At 54.1% G+C, this 21,933-nt stretch overlaps 1 protein-coding gene and 1 pseudogene across 1 annotated transcript; both read left to right on the top strand.

Annotated features, from left to right (window-relative positions):
• The first annotated feature begins 16,110 nt into the window (after positions 1-16,110).
• Positions 16,111-17,518, top strand: LOC136404026 (beta-defensin 1-like). The gene is made up of 2 exons (XM_066383511.1): positions 16,111-16,261; positions 17,275-17,518. The coding sequence occupies exons 1-2, from the start codon at positions 16,204-16,206 to the stop codon at positions 17,418-17,420; spliced, it is 204 nt and encodes a 67-aa protein (XP_066239608.1). The 5' UTR covers positions 16,111-16,203; the 3' UTR covers positions 17,421-17,518.
• A 2,803-nt stretch (positions 17,519-20,321) lies between these two features.
• Positions 20,322-20,436, top strand: LOC136404568 (small nucleolar RNA U3; annotated as a pseudogene).
• The last annotated feature ends 1,497 nt before the right edge of the window (positions 20,437-21,933 follow it).

Genomic DNA, 21,933 nt, shown 5'->3' with positions numbered 1-21,933 from the left:
CTAGCACCTGGAGGCAGGGCCGCTGGAGCTGCAGGGGTCCTGAGGAAAGCATTTGCACCATCACTCCGGCGTCCTTCTTCCTGTAATGCTGAGCTGTCGATCCAGTTTTCTCCGCCACACCCACGTGTCTTCCCTCATCCACAGGAGCAAAGCAGGCCAGGTGTCAGAGCCTGGGGGCGAGCCCCGGGGTGGGCTGGGGGGGTGCACCGAGGCTCTGGGGAGGCAGATTCCCACGGTGGGCCCAGCAGGGGCACCAGAGCAGGTGAGCCCGAGCAGGGGGCCTTTCCTCCCGGGGAGGGGCCCTCCGGGGGCCCCCTGGCACCCATCTGCCCGAACAGCTGACAGCCGGGAATCATGGTGACTCACGGAACTGAGTGTTCAGGTGTGGCGCTGGATGCTAGGCGTGGCGCACGTCACCGGTGAGCACTGCCAAAGGAACGGGAAAAGCTGCACGTTTCACTTGATTGCCGTCACCGTGTGGCTACAGGGAGGGACCCAGGGAAGCACAGCTGGTGACAGGCCACAGGGAAGGTTTCTGTCTGTCAGCCAGCGCCTGTCGTCACGGGCAGGACACCAGCTCCCCTCTTCCTGTGTGTGGTTCTCAACGCCAGGGCGGCAGCTTCTGAGACTCGCACATTATGCCGCAGGCTCTCCCATCCCCCATGCAGGGGTGGGCAGGACTTGTCTGCCTGGGTCCTTGGCTGTGTCTGTGACGCTGCCTCGGGCAAGCCGTGCCACTTGAGACAGGTCTGAGGTCTGTGCTCAAGGTTGGAGAACAAAATAGAAAGGGGCTTTGCACAAAAAAGGGGGGCGTGACAGGCGTGTCAGTTAGCTGGACAAGGGACATCCTTCACAATGCACGTGTTCATTGGATCACCAAGGTGAATAACGTCAGTGTCGTACCATTTGGCCCACTATAACTCTATCCAGCTGAGAAAAGTTAACTCAAAACATAAAGAGAACGCAGCCTGGTTCATAGGAGGAAAGGGAAGAACAAAGGCCAGTCCGGTGGAGAAAGGGAGGGTCGTGAGAACCAGCAGTCAGGCAGAGGAGCGAGGAGAGGAGCTGCAGGGAAGCGAACTTCTGCTCCAGGTGGAGAAAAGTGAGATGACGCTGCAGCCGGAACGGAGTGGGATCCCGCTGGAAACGCCAGACGTGCTGCTGAACGGGCAGGATTCATCCGCTGCGTAAGGCCTCGTATCGCATGGCCTCGAGGGTCCCCTTAAAACCCGGAGATCCCGTTGCTATCCGCAGTAAAGCTGGAAACACTCATTGAAAAGCGTGAAGCACTCCCCCCCAGGGAAACGTGGCTTGGACCATGTCAGTGTGTGGTCATAGCTCTTCCTACAGTGAGGACAGGTGTCTCTGCCTGCCTGCCTGCGGTTTGCGGATGGCTAGTCCTGGACGAGACGTGAAACCCCACCCCCACCCGCACCCCCGCCGTGAACTCTTCTCTCCCAGGAAAAGGAAGGTTGATTCATATCTCTCTTACCTCATTCCCCAGGAACCTTCAGTGGGCGTGTCACTACAGAGCTTGGTGGCAAGGTTTGTGGGCAGAAGTAGGGTTGTTTGATCTGCTTACAGTTCTCCCACCATAACCTGGGGGCACCCGCTTGGCCAGAAGAGGGAGGCGTTCTCCAGGAAGCTCCCCCTGGCTGCAGAGGGCGGTACCAACCTGGAAACCCTTCAACCCTCCTGGACAAGACTTCTGACCCCTGCACCCTCCTCAGGAAACGAGACAGAGAGGCCACCAGGGAGCATGTGCATATGCACGCACGCGCACACACACACACACACACACACACAGATAAAAACAGAGCACAGTAAGAGACAGATGGTGACAGACACAAGAGCATACAGGCAGAGATAAGTAGAGCCAGACAGAAGCTCTGAGCTCAATCCATAGAAACGAGAGGGAGATGGAAGAGGTACTGATGTTGGAGGGTGGTGATGGAAAAGACCGACAACTCAAGACGAGCTCTTGGGCACGTGGTATGGTCGGTCCTTGCTGAGCAGACGGCCGTGGTTTGGCGGTGGGTCCGCAGGCTGGCGTCCACAGCTTCCATCACTCCCCAGGGGAGAGGCCAGCATCACGAGTCAGTAGAGCGAGCCTTTGAATAGGAACTTCGGGGAACTGAGCCAGGTAGCCTGTGACGGGGGACACATCCGCCTTGAAGAAAACCCACTTCTGCAGAGGCTACAAGGACCAGCCAGGGAGAGGCAACTCCTGCCCCTTTGGAAACCAAGGGGATGAAGGGACGGACCCGAGAGCTGGAGCCACCGGGGAGGTAGGATCAGTAGTTGAGATGGTTAAACAAAGAACGAAATCTCACCCTCAGTGACAATATGAACTGACCCAGAGGGTGTTAGGCTAAGTGGCATAAGTCAGACAGACAGACAAACACCATAGGATTCCACTTACATGTGGACCCCACAAAAATAAAATAAACTCACAAAACAGAAACGGACTCACAGACACAGAGAACAGACTGGGGTCGCCGGTTGGAAGGGGGTGGGAGATGGTAGAAACGGTGAAGGGAGTGAGGAGTACAAACCGGCGGTTACGAACCCGCCGCGGGATCAGCACAGGGAGTCTGGTCAGTAACGTTGTAATAACCACGTACGGGGCCAGGTGGGGACTAGAGGTAGCACGGGATCCCTTTGCAAAAGTTATATGATTGTCACCACTGTGTTCTACAGCTGACACTGATACGGAATAATACTGAATGTCACCTCTAACTGAAAAGGAAACTTTTCTAAGTTAACATGAGAGTGCGAGGAAGCCGGCTGGGGAGCTTGCCAGTGCCCTATTCAGGCAGCAGTGGGGGACCGTGGCACCACTAGTGGGGACAGAGAACTAAGGGGGTGACACCCGACAGGCTGAAGGGGGACATACTCCAGAGTGAGGGCGGGGCTGAAGATTGGCCGCTGTCTCCGGCTCACCCCCCTCGGGGAACTGGAAGTGCCCCGACTTCCCGGAGTCTGCCGTCAGCCCAGCATGGTGGGGCCAGTTCTCCCGACTCCTCAGGGCCAGAACCGGCGGGAACAACTGATGATGTGTACGCGGCCGCGCTAAGGACATCCTCCGACCCGCCTGACAGCAAGGGTCCATCCCACGGAGGACGCGGTGGGCACAAGGCCGCACCTTCTGTCCGCACTGCTGCGCTCCTATCAGATCCTCCGGCCGGAACGCGGTGGGCACAAGGCCGCACCTTCTGTCTACACTGCTGCGCTCCTATCAGATCCTCCGGCCGGAACGCGGTGGGCACAAGGCCGCACCTTCTGTCTACACTGCTGCGCTCCTATCAGATCCTCCGGCCGGAACGCGGTGGGCACAAGGCCGCACCTTCTGTCTACACTGCTGCGCTCCTATCAGATCCTCCGGCCGGATCGCGGCGGGCACAAGGCCGCACCTTCTGTCTACACTGCTGCGCTCCTATCAGATCCTCCGGCCAGAACAAGGCCGCACCTTCTGTCTACACTGCTGCGCACCTATCAGATCCTCCGGCCGGAACGCGGCGGGCACAAGGCCGCACCTTCTGTCCGCACTGCTGCGCTCCTATCAGATCCTCCGGCCGGAACAAGGCCGCACCTTCTGTCCGCACTGCTGCGCTCCTATCAGATCCTCCGGCCGGAACAAGGCCGCACCTTCTGTCCGCACTGCTGCGCTCCTATCAGATCCTCCGGCCGGAACGCGGCGGGCACAAGGCCGCACCTTCTGTCTACACTGCTGCGCTCCTATCAGATCCTCCGGCCGGAACAAGGCCGCACCTTCTGTCCGCACTGCTGCGCTCCTATCAGATCCTCCGGCCGGAACGCGGTGGGCACAAGGCCGCACCTTCTGTCTACAGTGCTGCGCTGCTATCAGATCCTCCGGCCCCAGGGACGACAGTCTGCGGGTCACTTCCTCGGGCAGGGCTGTTAGGACACAGGTGGCTCTCTCTGGTACCGTCCTGGGCACAACTCCTCAGGGCCCCGGGGGGCTGGGGTGCAGGAAGCGAGGTATCCCAGGGTGAAGGGTACAGAGCCCGGGGGAAAATGTAAAACGTAGAACCCCTGCTACTGTTATTGCATCAGAATGGATGCTTGAAGTGGACCTGTTATTAGCTTTTGTTGCCACAGACGATGGAAAACACAGGGGCTTTGTACGCCGACCGGCACTTACCCAACTGCTACTAAGAACTTAGCACATCGATCGGTGCTTTAATGCATTTCTGTCACAGAAAAAGGAGTGAGGGCAGTATTATAATCATGGATTTTAAGAATGAGGGACTAGAGGCTAAGAGAAATGGGGGAACTTGGCAAGTTTCCAGTGCGGGCCGCAGGGGTGTCGGGCTCACAGAATCTGCTAGAACCCACTCTACGGCATGAGGGCACCATGACTCCGGTGTGTGTCCATCTTGTGGCCAAAGGCTGGGGGGCGGGGCTGCCCAATGCAAAGGCGGAGGAGCGAGGTGGAGCACGGACAGAGGAGGACTCACCGACGGAAGCCTGACCTCACCCCCTTGACCTTGGCGCCCGCGGCTCCGGGGCTGAGACGTGTACAGTGGCAGACCACGGGGCGGGGGGGCAACCACAGGGCGAGTTTGGCAACTCCGGTCTCCATCAATCCCCTCTTCCGTATTTTGGAAGAGGTTGTACGATTGCCTATCAGGAGGCAGCAAACGTTTTCTGTAAAGGGCTCGTCAATACCTACTTTTAGGGTTTGCTGGTCGTACAGTTCCTGTTACAGCGAGGGGGGGGGTAAGCAGCATGCACCCAACAGGCAAACCAGGTAGCAGCTGGCGTGGCAGTGGGCCCGGGTGGGCTGACCCCCCGGCGTCCACCCGTAAGATGCCGAGTGTGTGGGCAGCCGCAGGGGTGGCCTCCGATGACCCCTGCCTAGCAGCAGTCACTCGTGTGGAGCCCCTCTGCTTGGGGCTGGCCTCCTTGACTCATTCCTAGCAAATGCCTCATGGCAGAAGGGATGGGTCCCACCTCGGCCACCAGGTTGTAAGATGTTGTGGCCTCAATCCTGGTGTCCTCTTGCCTCTCACCTGCTGACTGGCGGAAACCAGGTGTTCTGTGTACAGTGGCCCAGGGGAGACCCCCGTGGCGAGGGGCCGGGGGGGATGTTTGCCTAACTGCCCGTGAGGACCTGAGACACTTCATCTAACAGCCTGTAGGGAGCTGGCTCCTGGCAACGCCCACACGAGTGTGTGTGGAGAAGCCGGTCCTACGACCTCAGCCCGGCTGACAGCGTGGTGACAGCTTTGTGAGTGCCGAGATCCAGAAGGGCCCTCCGAGAAGGCATGGTTACCACAACCCACAGAAACCCTCAGGTAGTCAGTCTGCTGCTTTCAGCCAGGAAGGGGCGGGGCCCTTTATTATGCGGCTACGGATAGAGAATAAACAACCTTCTACAAGGGGTTTGGAGACCTGTGGTCCGGCCCCAGTGTGTGACAGATCAGTATGTGGGCTCTCCGGTTCCTCTGGGCCTGGGAAGGCACAGGAATCACGGAGTCTGGGGTTACCGCAGGTCTGGCTTCTTCAGAGAAATCTGCAGTCGGAACCACTAGGCCCGCATTCCTGCCCGGTGACACGGAGCTCTCTCACGCCCGCAAAGGACCCCGGCTCCTGGTGCTCAGCCCACACACTTCCCCGGCCTGTCTCACTTCTCCTGACGCCCGGCTCCCGTGGACCTCAGGGGGCCGTGTAACTGATGCTGAAACTCCTTTCAGCCTTCCCTGAAGCAGAGCAAGGGGTTCTCTGACCTTCCGGCCATGTCTTGAGTGAGAGGCTGTCCATGTCATGAGATCCACACCCACAGGTTATTCCCCATGGACCTCAGGGAGACCCAGCCAGAGCCTGGGCACGAGGTACAGCTGGTTGGCTATGGTGCCCATGTCCCCCTCTGTCCCTTCCACGCATCCAGAAGACCTCTGGTCACTCACTTCTGCACTTGGTGCACGCCCACAGACACACTGAACTACAGAATTCACGGCAGCTCAGGTACAGCCCACCCCTGTCGTCCGGTCCCTCTGTTCCTGCTATGTATGCGCCCGGACACGCTCCCCTTTCCCACCCCCTGCAGGTCCCCATGGCCCCGCACACCTGGTGGACTTCACCCGGACACACTCCCCTTTCCCACCTACTCAGGTCCCCACGGCCCCGCACACCTGGTGGACTTCACCCTCGGACACAGTCTGTCAGTCCTGACCTTGTGCTTTGCTCTTTCCCGTCCTCTCTCCTTCCGTTTCCTCCATCTCCGACGCTCCGCTGCCCCCGACAATCGGGTGGCACACATTTTCCCTGTTTCCTTCTGTGGTCTGTACTTGCATTCTCATTCCTTTGAGCGCCAGGCATTATCACCTCCTGAGAAAGACAGTCTTTATCATCTATGCACATAGGTACATACGTGTTTAAGTTACCGCGACTTCACCTTTACTCTGCGTTGAGGGAATATTCGTGCTTAGTGTAGGAGCCTGTCACAAACCCCCAGACGAGCACACAGCATGCTCACTCCAGCGTTCTGTCAGTATTCCGTGCAGATATTCCCGTCGTCCAAAGAGAAATGATTCAATGAGGACTCAATCATGGGATGCTTTTTTGTTTGTTTCTGTTTTTGTTCCTTTCTCAATGCTTTTACTTAGAGATACCAGGGGCAATCTTATAAGTAAACACACACACACACACACACACACACACACACACAGACATGATCAAGTGTGACATGTTGCAGGACTGAAAGGAATGGTAATTAGTGTTCCTCTCCGTCAACAGAATCTACCCCAACCTCGTCATAATCCTTCCCAAGGGCGGCCATGTCCTCACGGACCGCTGCAAGCTCTCCTTCCTCCATGCCCTCACCCCACACACCAGTGGACAAAGGCATGCTTGGCAAACTGCAGGTCAAACTCATGGTCCAGGTGAGGCCAGGCCTCAGCAATAGCTGGGGTGTCGCTCAGCGGACCCACTGCTTGCTATTCTTGGGCCAGATCTCCACTGGGTACCACGGTGGGAGGCTGGTAATTAATGTCAACTGTGAAACCAGTTGGGGTCCACAAAGCAGATACTGAGCTCGATGGGAGGGTCTAGGACCGGGTGCTACAGAGGATACACAGATAAACAGGATTTCGGCTCTGGGCACGGTGCTCTTCACTATTTCTCAGTCTAATGGTGGAAGAGACATGGACGCCGGCATGGTAACACATAATAAAAAAGATGGACACTTTCCATTGTTTCCTCCGATCCTTCTGATTGTTAACTGGTGCATCATGGCCCTTTTCTTCTTCCTCCTGTCCTCTAAGCCCCCTAAAAGGGGATGTTTGCAAGGATTTAACCTTATTATAACAATAATGATGATCATCATCGTGGTGGCTGAGGTGATATGAGCATTTACCCTGTGCGTGCACCGCGCTAAGCAATTTGTGTGTGTCCTTTGAACCATGCCCAAGTCAGTAAGGTGGCTACAGTTGTCTGCACCTCACAGACGAGAAAACTGAGACCCAGAGAGGCTAGATAACATCCTCCTGGGAAGACGCTCTTACAACTTTCCTGACTGATCTTGACGCCCCTCTGAAGATCATGACCATCTGGATGCTGCCTAGCACCACGCCTCACCTCGGTTTGTGACCAAGTCCCCCTGCTTTCCGTAGACATTACCTTCACTTTCTAAGTGTTTGGTAATGGGGGCTGGAAACTGATTTTTCTCTTGTCCTAATTGCTCAAAGGCAATCACGTACCATGTACGGTATTCAGCCAACTCTTTCTCCACGACGATTTGCATAATCGACAGAGCCCAGCCCGAATAGCAGCTCCTCACCATCCTGATCACCTCTGGTTGAAAGTGGTCACTCCCCGTGCCGTGTGTATGCAGAATATCTTTCGCTCCACACTCGGAGCTCTTGCTCAACTCCGCAGTGAATGCCATACACTATCACTGGTAGTGAGTGTTTCTTATCTTGCCTTTAATAGAGGGTGCCTTTTCATTTGTGTCTTTGTCTTATGAGCAAGGAGATACTGAAACCCTACGTTGCATTCATCCTTTGAATAGCTGGAGACCGCTTCAAACTAGAAAACTTAAGAACAAATACCATAAAGGAGAAGTAATCCCAGACTTAGGAGAGAGAGAGAGAGAGAGCATGCCAGAAGATAATGCAAAACCAACAAAGGATGTGCCATAGGAGAACTGTCTAAACACACTGACATTTTAGCAAAAAAAAAAAAAAAATCACAGCAAATATAATATGGAGGATCAACTAGGATTATGTGATTTTATGAAGGTCAGGAGATGAAGAGCTGAACGAATAGAAGCAATAAGTGCGGAGCAATTGGTAGTGGGAATAGGGGTTCAAGTACAGACCGACTTTTGAGAAATTTGATAATGAATGAAAGAAGAGAAGGAAGAAATGGCTTAAGGAGGAAAGAAGGGTACATGAAAAGTTATTTTTAAATTAAAAAAAAAACAACAAAAAACAAGGCCCTGGCCAGTTAGCTCAGCAGTAGAACGTCGGTCCAGCGTGTGGAAGTCCCAGGTATGACTTCCAGTCGGGGCACACAGGAGAAGCGCCCATCTGCTTCTCTACCCTTCCCCCTCTCCTTTTTCTCTATCTCTCTCTTCCCCTCCCACAGCCAAGGCTTCATTGGAGCAAAGTTGGCCTGGGCACTGAAGACGGCTCCATGGCCTCTGCCTCAGGTGCTAGAATGGCTCTAGTTGCAACAGAGCGACTCCCCAGATGGACAGAGCATCGCCCCCTGGTGGGCGTGCCGAGTGGATCCCCACTGGGCACATGCAGGAGTCTGTCTCTCAGTCTTCCCGCTTCTCACTTCAAAAAAATACAAAAAAATAATAATAACAAAATAAAATAAAAACAAAAACGAATACCGTGGCAGACCATAGTGAACGAGCCAGTGCAGAAAGAGAGTAAGAGAACGGTGTAAGAGAGGACGGGGCAGAGCAATGGGAGACGGTTAGAAGAGGTAGGTCGTAAAAGTACAAAGATAAAAACCTTGGGAAAGAGAACAGCTTCCTCCCACCCAGCAGGGAAGAGGCAAGGATAGGTGGAGCTTGGAAATTGGAGGGAGATCTGGAACATGGTGCTCACAGGGAGGGAGACGGAGACTGTTCCCACAAGTAAAAAACACTCAGTGAGAGGGGGAATTTACTTCTAGAGACTGTTTTACATCATTTACAGCTTTTCTTAGAATCATGCACTCTAAACCCATCTGGGTGTTGAAGAAAGCATCCCTGGGGCCAGCCTGTACGGGAGCCGGAGGGCAGAGGTACCCCGAGAAAGGGAGGGAGGTCCCCATGGTTCAGAGCTCTGCCCTTCACTCTGGGTGGCCAAAGGCAGGTCACTCCATGCCCCCAAGTCTCAGCCTCCTCGTAGGTATGAAACTGAGATCGTGCTTACCTTTGCCTCTATAACTTGTAGAACGGTGGTGACGACACCATTAAAATGGCTAAGGCTTCGTTACACGACGTGCAGATGAGGAGTGGAACCCTCGGGCTCCCTCCCCGGGAGCCCCGGCCACGATCTGTAAGCCGCTGGGACTCGGCTAACCAGCCCTCGTTCGCTCTCCGCGCTGAGGGGCCGCGTGGGTCAGAGGTGGGGCACGTGGCGGTTTGCCCTTCGCACGTCAACTGCACGTCAGTAACTAGGGCTTCCCCTCTGAGCTGAGACGTCCAGCCCCCTCTGAGCTTTACCACCGAGGACAGACTCTCCACACTCCCGTCATTTATTCAGGTTAAACCCGAACGACAAACGGCAGCGCTGAGCATTGAGCCGGACGGACATCTCAGCTTGAGCCGCACCTTCTGCCCTGACATGGTGTGTGTTGCCCTTTGACCAAAGACTGGAATCAACCAAATCTCCACTCCACAGTTTAACAAAAAGCCTTCAAAAATATAAAAATAAAATCAGAGGAAATCGGAGGAAAGTCTGACATGAACAAAAGTATTAAATCTCTCCTCTCCTAATCGATGTCAAAAAAACAAACGAACAAAAATAACCACCACCTCAGAGCTTTTGAGAAAACCCAGGGCCTCTGTTACCAAAATGTGCTGGTCCTGCTCTTCCAAAAGCCAGCCGCTCGCAGCCCCGGGGCCAGGCAGGGGGACCAGCTCTCCCTGCGGTCAGACTCTCTGGACACGATTCCTTGTTAGACAGTGACCGTGCAGCTGCTGCCAGAGGCTGGAAGTAGTTTTGAAATTCAACAACAGCAACAAGGAGAAGGTTACATTACACTAGGCAAAAAAAAAAAAAAAAAAAAAGGCAACCAGAGATACCGGTTGTTCCCGGGCTGGGGAGTGAGGAACTGTCTCGTTCCTCGGTGTTGGAGTTTCTGCTGCAAACGTGCATAACTTTTAGAACATTAAAAACAAACAAAAACAAAACAGAAGTGTGCTTTAAAACGTAGTTCCTACGTAGGGAGGGTGTCTGATCTCCCGTCCCCAGCTTCCAACGTAGCTGACAAAGAGAGGAGGCTTTTATTCCCACGGAACCTCAGGAAACCAGGGTGTTGTCCTTTACAAACGCCTCCTGGTCTTGGAAGGGGCGGGTTAGAGCACGGACTCACAGGACGCACAGGACGCACAGTGGAGGTCTGTTCTCCTGCGGAAAAGCAAACCCTCCCCGGGGCCTGGGGCTCTGGTGACACCGGCTCTGGTCGCTGCCTCCAACACCCCGCCCGCTCTCTCTCTTCCTTCCCAGGAGAGACAGGAGAAGACCCTCCCATTGTCCACGCCTGCCCCGCCCCATCCTCACTTCCTGCCCCCCCTAAAAACATCTGCTTGGTATCAAATCCCAAACTTACCAGCAAAGACTCTTTTCAAAGGACCCAGGGCCTGCAACTGCACACCCGTCTTACACCCGCCGCCTGAATTCGGCCGTCAGCAGGAAGGACCTTTCTCTGAGGTTTCCGCAGCCCTGGGCCTGAGCCCTGGGGGTGACCCTCCTCAGAACCCACCCTGTGCGGTGGTCTGATGGCTGCCCCTCTGCCTTCCCCTCCAGGGGGGGCTCCTCCAGAGAAAGATACGGAGCTGGCCCCTCTTTGGAACTCACCCCTTCCGTCCTGTCCTGTCCTGTCCTGTCCCCGGGCCCACCTTGTCTGCACCTGTAGCAGGTGTCCCGAGTTTGCTGACAGAACCCACTGGGTGCACCAGGACCCTGAGTGCATGCTCCAGGGACAAACACGCCTGCAGCACGCTGGCCGGCCAAGCCCTCTGATTGCATACACACAAGGCACACAGGCACACAGGCACACACACAAGGCACACAGGCACACACACAAGGCACACAGGCACACACACAAGGCACACAGGCACACAGGCACACACACAAGGCACACAGGGCACACACACAAGGCACACAGGCACACACACAGGCACACACACAGGCACACAGGCACACAGGCACACAGGCACACAGGGCACACAGGCACACACACAAGGCACACAGGCACACAGGCACACAGGCACACAGGCACACAGGGCACACAGGCACACAGGCACACAGGCACACAGGCACACACACAAGGCACACAGGCACACGGCACACAGGCACACAGGCACACAGGCACACAGGGCACACAGGCACACACACAGGCACACAGGCACACAGGCACACAGGCACACAGGCACACACACAAGGCACACAGGCACACAGGCACACAGGCACACAGGGCACACAGGAACACACACAGGCACACAGGCACACAGGCACACAGGCACACAGGCACACAGGCACACACACAAGGCACACAGGCACACAGGCACACAGGCACACAGGCACACAGGCACACACACAAGGCACACAGGCACACAGGCACACACACAAGGCACACAGGGCACACAGGCACACAGGCACACAGGCACACAGGCACACACACAAGGCACACAGGGCACACAGGGCACACAGGCACACAGGGCACACAGGCACACAGGCACACAGGCACACAGGCACACAGGGCACACAGGCACACACACAAGGCACACAGGCACACAGGCACACAGGGCACACAGGCACACACACAGGCACACAGGCACACAGGCACACAGGCACACAGGCACACACACAAGGCACACAGGCACACAGGCACACAGGCACACAGGCACACACACAAGGCACACAGGCACACAGGGCACACAGGCACACACACAAGGCACACAGGCACACACACAGGCACACAGGGCACACAGGCACACACACAAGGCACACAGGCACACAGGCACACAGGCACACACACAAGGCACACAGGCACACACACAGGCACACACACAGGCACACAGGCACACACACAGGCACACAGGGCACACAGGCACACACACAAGGCACACAGGCACACAGGCACACAGGCACACAGGCACACAGGCACACAGGCACACACACAAGGCACACAGGCACACAGGGCACACAGGCACACACACAAGGCACACAGGCACACAGGCACACAGGGCACACAGGCACACACACAAGGCACACAGGCACACAGGGCACACAGGCACACACACAAGGCACACAGGCACACAGGGCACACAGGCACACACACAAGGCACACAGGCACACAGGCACACACACAGGGCACACAGGCACACAGGGCACACAGGCACACAGGCACACAGGCACACAGGCACACACACACAAGGCACACAGGCACACAGGGCACACAGGCACACAGGCACACAGGCACACAGGCACACACACAGGGCACACAGGCACACACACAGGCACACAGGCACACAGGGCACACAGGCACACACACAAGGCACACAGGCACACAGGGCACACAGGCACACACACAAGGCACACAGGCACACAGGCACACAGGCACACAGGCACACAGGGCACACAGGGCACACAGGCACACACACAAGGCACACAGGCACACAGGGCACACAGGCACACACACAAGGCACACAGGCACACAGGCACACAGGCACACAGGCACACAGGGCACACAGGCACACACACAAGGCACACAGGCACACAGGCACACAGGCACACAGGGCACACAGGCACACACACAAGGCACACAGGCACACAGAGCACACAGGCACACACACAAGGCACACAGGCACACAGGGCACACAGGCACACACACAAGGCACACAGGCACACAGGCACACAGGCACACAGGCACACAGGCACACACACAAGGCACACAGGCACACAGGCACACAGGCACACAGGCACACAGGCACACACACAAGGCACACAGGCACACAGGCACACACACAAGGCACACAGGCACACAGGGCACACAGGCACACAGGCACACAGGCACACAGGCACACACACAGGGCACACAGGCACACACACAGGCACACAGGCACACAGGCACACAGGCACACAGGCACACACACAGGGCACACAGGCACACACACAAGGCACACAGGCACACAGGGCACACAGGCACACACACAGGCACACAGGCACACAGGCACACACACAAGGCACACAGGCACACAGGCACACAGGCACACACACAGGGCACACAGGCACACACACAGGCACACAGGGCACACAGGCACACAGGCACACAGGCACACAGGCACACAGGCACACACACAAGGCACACAGGCACACAGGCACACAGGCACACACACAGGCACACAGGGCACACAGGCACACAGGCACACAGGCACACAGGCACACAGGCACACACACAAGGCACACAGGCACACAGGGCACACAGGCACACACACAAGGCACACAGGCACACAGGCACACAGGCACACACACAAGGCACACAGGCACACAGGCACACAGGCACACAGGCACACAGGCACACACACAAGGCACACAGGCACACAGGCACACAGGCACACAGGCACACACACAAGGCACACAGGCACACAGGCACACAGGCACACACACAAGGCACACAGGCACACAGGGCACACAGGCACATAGGCACACAGGCACACAGGGCACACAGGCACACAGGCACACAGGCACACAGGCACACGAGGCACACGAGGCACACACACAAGGCACACAGGCACACAGGCACACAGGGCACACACACAAGGCACACAGGCACACAGGCACACAGGCACACAGGCACACATGCACACACACAAGGCACACAGGCACACAGGCACACAGGCACACAGGCACACAGGCACACACACAAGGCACACAGGCACACAGGCACACACACAAGGCACACAGGCACACAGGGCACACAGGCACACAGGCACACAGGCACACAGGCACACAGGCACACACACAGGGCACACAGGCACACACACAGGCACACAGGCACACAGGCACACAGGCACACAGGCACACACACAGGGCACACAGGCACACACACAAGGCACACAGGCACACAGGGCACACAGGCACACACACAGGCACACAGGCACACAGGCACACACACAAGGCACACAGGCACACAGGCACACAGGCACACACACAGGGCACACAGGCACACACACAGGCACACAGGGCACACAGGCACACAGGCACACAGGCACACAGGCACACAGGCACACACACACAAGGCACACAGGCACACAGGCACACAGGCACACACACAAGGCACACAGGCACACAGGGCACACAGGCACACAGGCACACAGGCACACAGGCACACACACAGGGCACACAGGCACACACACAGGCACACAGGCACACAGGCACACAGGCACACAGGCACACACACAGGGCACACAGGCACACACACAAGGCACACAGGCACACAGGGCACACAGGCACACACACAAGGCACACAGGCACACAGGGCACACAGGCACACACACAAGGCACACAGGCACACAGGCACACAGGCACACACACAAGGCACACAGGCACACAGGCACACAGGCACACAGGCACACAGGCACACACACAAGGCACACAGGCACACAGGCACACAGGCACACAGGCACACAGGCACACACACAAGGCACACAGGCACACAGGCACACAGGCACACACACAAGGCACACAGGCACACAGGGCACACAGGCACACAGGCACACACAGGCACACAGGGCACACAGGCACACAGGCACACAGGCACACAGGCACACGAGGCACACGAGGCACACGAGGCACACACACAAGGCACACAGGCACACAGGCACACAGGGCACACAGGGCACACAGGCACACAGGCACACAGGCACACAGGCACACAGGCACACACACAGGGCACACAGGCACACAGGGCACACAGGGCACACAGGCACACAGGCACACAGGCACACAGGCACACAAGTGGGCAACCTCACAGCAACTTCACTTCCCAATGACTGACAAAACGACCCACGGTTTGGATTTAACATTTAAATCTAACCTTTATTAAAAAAGAAAAAAAAGCAGTGGGTCCACTAAACATCGGTTCCGTATCCAGAGGACGTCACCTGCTTCCTGGGCCTCCCTGAATGGTCACGGACCATGCATAACCGGAGGTCTTAGGTGCGGCTCCTGAGCCCCTCATTTGCATGTGTGGGGGGGAGGGGTCACCAACACGGAGGAGACGCTGGCCCTTTGAACGTGTCATCCCAGCATTCTCTTTCTCTGATGAAGAATAAGGAGACACCTTCTTGACTCATGAATTCGTCAGTTTTCAGACAGTGATGGAGGGTAAGCCGTGTTTCACCCAAATTACAACACCCCATAATGGCCAAGGGACACAGAGTCAGGGACTCAGGAATGTCGCCCGTTTTTCCTCCCCTGTCTTCCTCACCTAAACGTTGACCCGGTCTTGTCTCCATTCTGGGTGCTCCTCGCAGCCTGGGGACGGGACCCAGCTTGAGTTTATCCCTAGAGCGGACTCTGTCCAAGTCTGGACTGATGCGGTTCCCGGGGGGACCTCGGACACTCACTCCCAGGACTTTAGAGAGAAGGCAGAGACCTTGGAAAGGACCATAGGGGAGTCAGGTCTGCTCCCAGCGACACGCCCTGGGGCACTTCCAAGAAAGGGCATGTCCTTCCCACCTACGCCCGCAGCCAGGTGGGAGCCCAGGGGACATCCCAGCAGCTGGATGCTCACACAGGACTCTGTCTCACCCTTAGGTTGGCAATTCACCTCCGGCTTAGTGGGTGCGGTCTGTGTGGTAAGAGACTTCAGCCGGCAGCACGACATCATCGCTGTGACATGACAGGAATTGCAGCCTCCTCTGGCTCTGCCTGTGGCCCAGGGCCTGGAGCTTTATAAAGTCACCAGGAGCATCTTCCCGGCCAGTCTGTGCGCCGTGAGCCGTCCACCATGAGGATCTACGCGCTTGTCTTCGGGCTGCTGCTCTTGTGTCTGGTGCCGACTCCAGGTGAGACGGGCGGGCGGCGAGGGGGCGGACAGGACAGGACAGGACCGAGAGTGCCGCGTTCTGGGTCGGTCCGCCCTGCTCCTCGGGGAACCGGTGACCAGGCAGATCTGTCTTAGAGGAGACAGACACCCACTGCTCCTCCCGGCAGGGATCCAGGCCTGAAAGCAGGCTTCCCAATCTTTTCTGATCTTTTCCCCTTTGAGGTTTTTTTTCTTTTGGGGGGAGGGGGTCCTTCAATTTCATTTTATAGTGGTTCCAGGTGTACAAGACAGTCATATACTTTATAAAGAGACCCCCTTGGTACTTCCAGGACCCTAGCTGGCACCCTACATAGTTATCACAGTTATTACTTTGTTTTCTGCGCTTCACTTACTTCCCCTGGACTATTCTGCCGCCACCAATCTGTGCGCCCCAGTCCCTTCCCCTCTTTCACCTGCACCCCCAAACGCCCGCCCCTCCTACCAGCCTAAGCAGCTCACCTGAGACACCTCCTGATGGAAAGGCCGTGATACCCGGTAATGAGGCAGGCAGGAAGGGATGCAGACATTTTAGTACCAACGGAAAAGGCTGATGGATTACCCCCCCCTCCCAGAACGGAATCAGTCTTCTAGCTCATCAGCTTAGCGGTGGGAGGTCCAGTCTTTGGCCCCTAGAGAGAGCCCCATGGGGTTGAGGGAAGGACCAAGGCCGGCTGAGCCCTCCCCCCCCCCCCCCCCCCCCCCCCCCCCCCCCCCCGTCCCTCCGTGCCGGCGGGCCCCAGGACCACACTTGCCAGCGCCATGGTGGCTCCGGGCTTGAGCTGCGCCCGGAGATACTCTGTGTGATTGGAGGCCTTGGTGCTTGCTCCCTTCCACTCTCCTCCCGATGTCATGGACAAGGAAGAGAGAAAGCAAAGAAATAATAATAATAAGTAAAAGGAAGAGGACAAGTCAGTTACTGGGGGGGACTGGAAATCCTTGTACTCATAGCAGAAGCCTTCCTAGAACCTTCCCGAGGGTGTTTTCTCTCGGCAGGTGACGCGGGCGTCATCGGCGCGGTGCAGAGGTACTTCTGCCGGGTCCGCGGCGGGCGCTGCGCCGCGCTGACCTGCCTCCCCCGGGAGGAGCGCATCGGCAGCTGCTCGCTCAAGGGCCGCAAGTGCTGCCGGAGGAGGAAGTGAGAGGTTCGGAGCCACGATGAGGATGTCGTCGGGGGGCCACGTCGCCCGCCTGCTTGCAGTGTATAAACGCAAAGGGACATTAAATATTTTTTTCAAAAACAAAGAAAAGAAAAGAGAAATCAGGAGTGTGGTTGTGTTGTTAAAATCCTGGTTCCGGTGGGAGTTGTGGCCAAACGGGCTACTCCAGAACGTGTTGATGACTTCCTTTCCATTCAAGGAAATTCTCACCTTCTGGAGGACTCCACCAGGAGGCCTGCCTGGGTTTCCTTCCTACGGTCCTTCCTCTTTTGTCCGTTTCATACCCCCTGGCAAACCTGACTCCGTGTTTGTCCTGCAGTACCACTCACGTGGCTTCTCCCTCCGACACCCCGTTTCCCCATCAAATCCCCCCTAAGACTTTAGCGAGTCCCTCAGGGGTCATCCAAGTCCGTCTGAAGAACATATCATGCCCCAGAGAAATGGGGACGCATGGGGGCGCCTGGCTGTCCCTCAGATGTTCCTTCTGTCCTCCTCTCGTCCTCGTCCCTGCTCCGGCTGACCTCGCACCTGACAGATAATCTCTCTCCTAGCTCTCGCTCTAAACTTTCATGCACCCTCAGGAGCCTCTCAACTCTCTCTCCTTGAGAACAGAGCTCCTGTTCCGAAGGAGTACGCTCTTTCTGCCGATTCAACGCAGGGCCCTGGCTCTGGTGCTCTGTGTCTGAATGCTGCTTGCTTTTTTTTTTGCATCGTGTACATCTGCATAGCTCCTGTCTTTCTACCAGGAAATTGTTAAGGGCAAGGACCTTGTCTTAATCATTTCCGCCCTGATCCGTCGAGTACCTTGCATCAAAACAGGATTAAGGGCTGTGGGAACTCCCCTGCCTGCGCAGCAGTACGCAGCTGGAGAGCCAGACAAAGGTGTGAAGCGGTGTTTCAGTCGTTGAACAATGAACAGTGCAGTGCGGGACTGTGATTGAGGGGAGACCTACAGTGTCTCCAGCCTACGGGTTTCCAGGCCAACAGAACAATAATCCTCTGAGTCAAAGCAACGGGTGTCTCTGACAACACGAGGCATCCCCGTGTCCAGGGCAGGAAACCATAAAGAGGTATGGGGGGTGTGGAGCTCCTCAGGGCTGCAGCAGGAGCCCCATGAATCTCGGCTTGAGCATCTGACCACGCTTAGGATGAAGCTGCACAGGCCAGAGGGAAACACCCAACAGGGTGAGATAAACAATCCCAAGAGCACGTGCAAGGCTGGGAGGTACACACTCCCACCAGCAAAGTGGGGAGACCACAGGAGGGTCCTCAGAAAATAACGGCATTAGTGGTAGGGCCATTGAGTTCTGGAATGACTCTGACAAATTAAAAAAAAATCATTCCTGAAAGAGCAAACTGATCTCCAAACAACTTACAGGTGAGCCAGAATACATCTAACGCTCTTTAAAGGAGTGTCACAGGAAAACAACCATGTCTACCACTCAACAATATACGTAAGCTTTATAACATACTGAATCCAATCACTAATACCAGGTTTGCAAAGAAGCAGGAGAACAGGGTCTATAACCAAGAGAAAAGTCAATCTGGACAAACAGATCGCGAGATGACGAAGATGATGGAATTAGCAACAAGAGACGTACAAGAACTGTTACAATTCTTATAAATGTTCCGAAGTTGAGGGGGGAGGGGAAAGTCATCATAATGAGGAGAGAAATGAAAGCTATACAGAGCCAGAGATGAAACTAAATATCTGAATAAAAACAGACTGAATTGGGCCTGACCTGTGGTGGTGCAGTGGATAAGGCATCGACCTGGAAATGCTGAGGTCACTGGTTTGAAACCCTGGGCTTGCCTGGTCAAGGCACATATGGGAGTTGATGCTTCCTGCTCCTCCCCCCCTTCTCTCTCTATCTCTCTCTTCTTTCTAAAATGAATAAATAAAATTTAAAAAAATTCTTAAAAAAAAGTAGACTGAATTGGATTAATGGCATATGATCTTACAGAAGAAAAGATGAGTAAGCCGTAGCCTGTGTTAATACAAACACATGAAGAAGTGAAGCAGAGAGCAGGGGCAGGGAGGCCTAAACACACATTCACAGTGACCTACGGGAAAGCATCAAGCAGCCTATGATACATGTATTTGGAGTCAGAGGAAGGATGGGTGAGGGAAGTAGAGTAGAGGAGAGAACGGCCTGTCATTTTCCAAAATCAGATGAGACCAGAAACACAAAAATTTAGTGTTTAAGGAATCAAACAGAATCAACATAGAGAATACTACACCAAGCACAACATAATCAAATTAACCAGTGGATCATGAGAAAAGTCTGCCTGACCTGTGGTGGCACAAGGAATAAAGCGTCATCCTGGAACTCTGAGGTCACCGGTTCGAAACCCTGGGCTTGCCTGGTCAGGGCACATATGGGAGTTGATACTTCCTGCTCCTCCCCTGCCTTTCTCTTATCTATCTATCTATCTCTTCCCTTAAAATTCAATAAAAAAATCTAAAATAATTAAAAAAGAGAAAAATCTTAAAAAGCAGCCTGAGAGGAAAGTACATTAAATTCAGAGTAACAAAAAGAGGAATTATAGCAAACGTTTCACCAGAATCTACAAGAGCCAGAATGAAATGGGGCAACACCTGTAAGTACCCAAAGGGAAAAAAAATTATCAACCTAGAATTCCATGCCAGGGAAATACACTTCAAAAACAAAGGTCCGAAGGACTCTGGGTAATGATGCTTAGACGGTGTAGGTTTATCATTGGAACGAGTGTCCCATCCAGTGAGTGATGTTGATCGGGGAGACTGTGCACGTGGGGGCAGAAGGGAAATCTCTGTACCTTGCCTTCAATTTTGTAGTGAATCTGAAACTGCTCTGACAAAGTCTTTTCTTAATGTAAAACATTTTAAACAACAAAAAACATAAGACTATACTTTCAGGGATCATTTCTATAGTTTGTTACTAGAGAAGTTTCTCTGATCGTGTAGAGTACTTGACTCCAATGGCAAGAGAAGTGAAGGCAAAGATAAATGAATGGGACTACATCAGAATAAAAAGTTTTTGCTCAGCAAGAGAAACTGATATAAAAATAAACAGACAGCCAACTAAATGGGAAATGATATTTTCAAACAACAGCTCAGATAAGGGCCAAATATCCAAAATTTACAAAGAACTCATAAAACTCAACAACAAACAAACAAACAATCCAATAAAAAAATGGGAAGAGGACATGAATAGACACTTCTCCCAGGAAGAGATACAAATGGCCAACAGATATATGAAAAGATGCTCAGCTTCATTAGTTATTAGGGAAATGCAAATCAAAACTACAATGAGATACCACCTCACCCCTGTTAGATTAGCTATTATCAACAAGACGGGTAATAGCAAATGTTGGAGAGGCTGTGGAGAAAAAGGAACCCTCATTCACTGTTGGTGGGACTGTAAAGTAGTACAACCATTATGGAGGAAAGTATGGTGGTTCCTCAATAAACTGCAAATAGAACTACCTTATGACCCAGCAATCCCTCTACTGGGTATATACCCCAAAACCTCAGAACATTGATACGTGAAGACACATGTAGCCCCATGTTCATTGCAGCACTGTTCACAGTGGCCAAGACATAGAAACAACCAAAAAGCCCTTCAATAGAAGACTGGATAAAGAAGATGTGGCACATATACACTATGGAATACTACTCAGCCATAAGAAATGATGACATCAGATCATTTACAGCAAAATGGTGGGATCTTGATAACATTATAAGGAGTGAAATAAGTAAATCAGAAAAAAACAAGAACTACATGATTCCATACATTGGTGGAACATAAAAATGAGACTAAGAGACATGGACAAGAGTGTGGTGGTTACCAGGGGTGGGGGGAGGGAGGACAGGGGGAGAGTTAGGGGGAGGGGGAGGGGCACAGAGAACTAGATAGAGGGTGGCGGAGGACAATCTGACTTTGGGCGAGGGGTATGCAACATAATTTAATGACAAAATAACCTAGACATGTTTTCTTTGAATATATGTACCCTGATTTATTAATGTCATCCCATTACCATTAATAAAAATTTATTTAAAAAAAAACAAAAAACAAAAAAAAACAACAACAAAAAACAGCTAAGAAAATACCTCACTAGCAAAAGCCAGGACTATTAAATACACACACACACACACACGTGTCTCTTCAGGCAGAAGAAAAATGAAGCCCGTGGACATTTGGCTTGACATGATGGAATGAATTTGCTGCTAAGAGTCTAGACACTTTATCTTCAAGCGAGAGATTGTCAGTTCAGTAAAAAATGAGACTCAGATGCACATTACTTAGTAAAAACAAAACCACTTGAGAGATCAAAAGGCAAGGATAGAAACAGATATGCTATGGGGATATTAATCTGAAGAAAAGGAAATAAGCTATACTGGCTAATAGACGATATAAATCAAGAAGATCTTGGGATGGAAAGCATCCCCAGAGATGAGCCGGGGTGCTTTTCCCCGATGACAAAGGGGTTAGTTCACCAGGAACATGTATTA

This window comes from Saccopteryx leptura, chromosome 4 (genome assembly GCF_036850995.1).
Source record: "Saccopteryx leptura isolate mSacLep1 chromosome 4, mSacLep1_pri_phased_curated, whole genome shotgun sequence".
Taxonomy (NCBI): Eukaryota; Metazoa; Chordata; class Mammalia; order Chiroptera; family Emballonuridae; genus Saccopteryx; species Saccopteryx leptura.
This window is presented reverse-complemented; position numbering and strand designations above follow the sequence as displayed.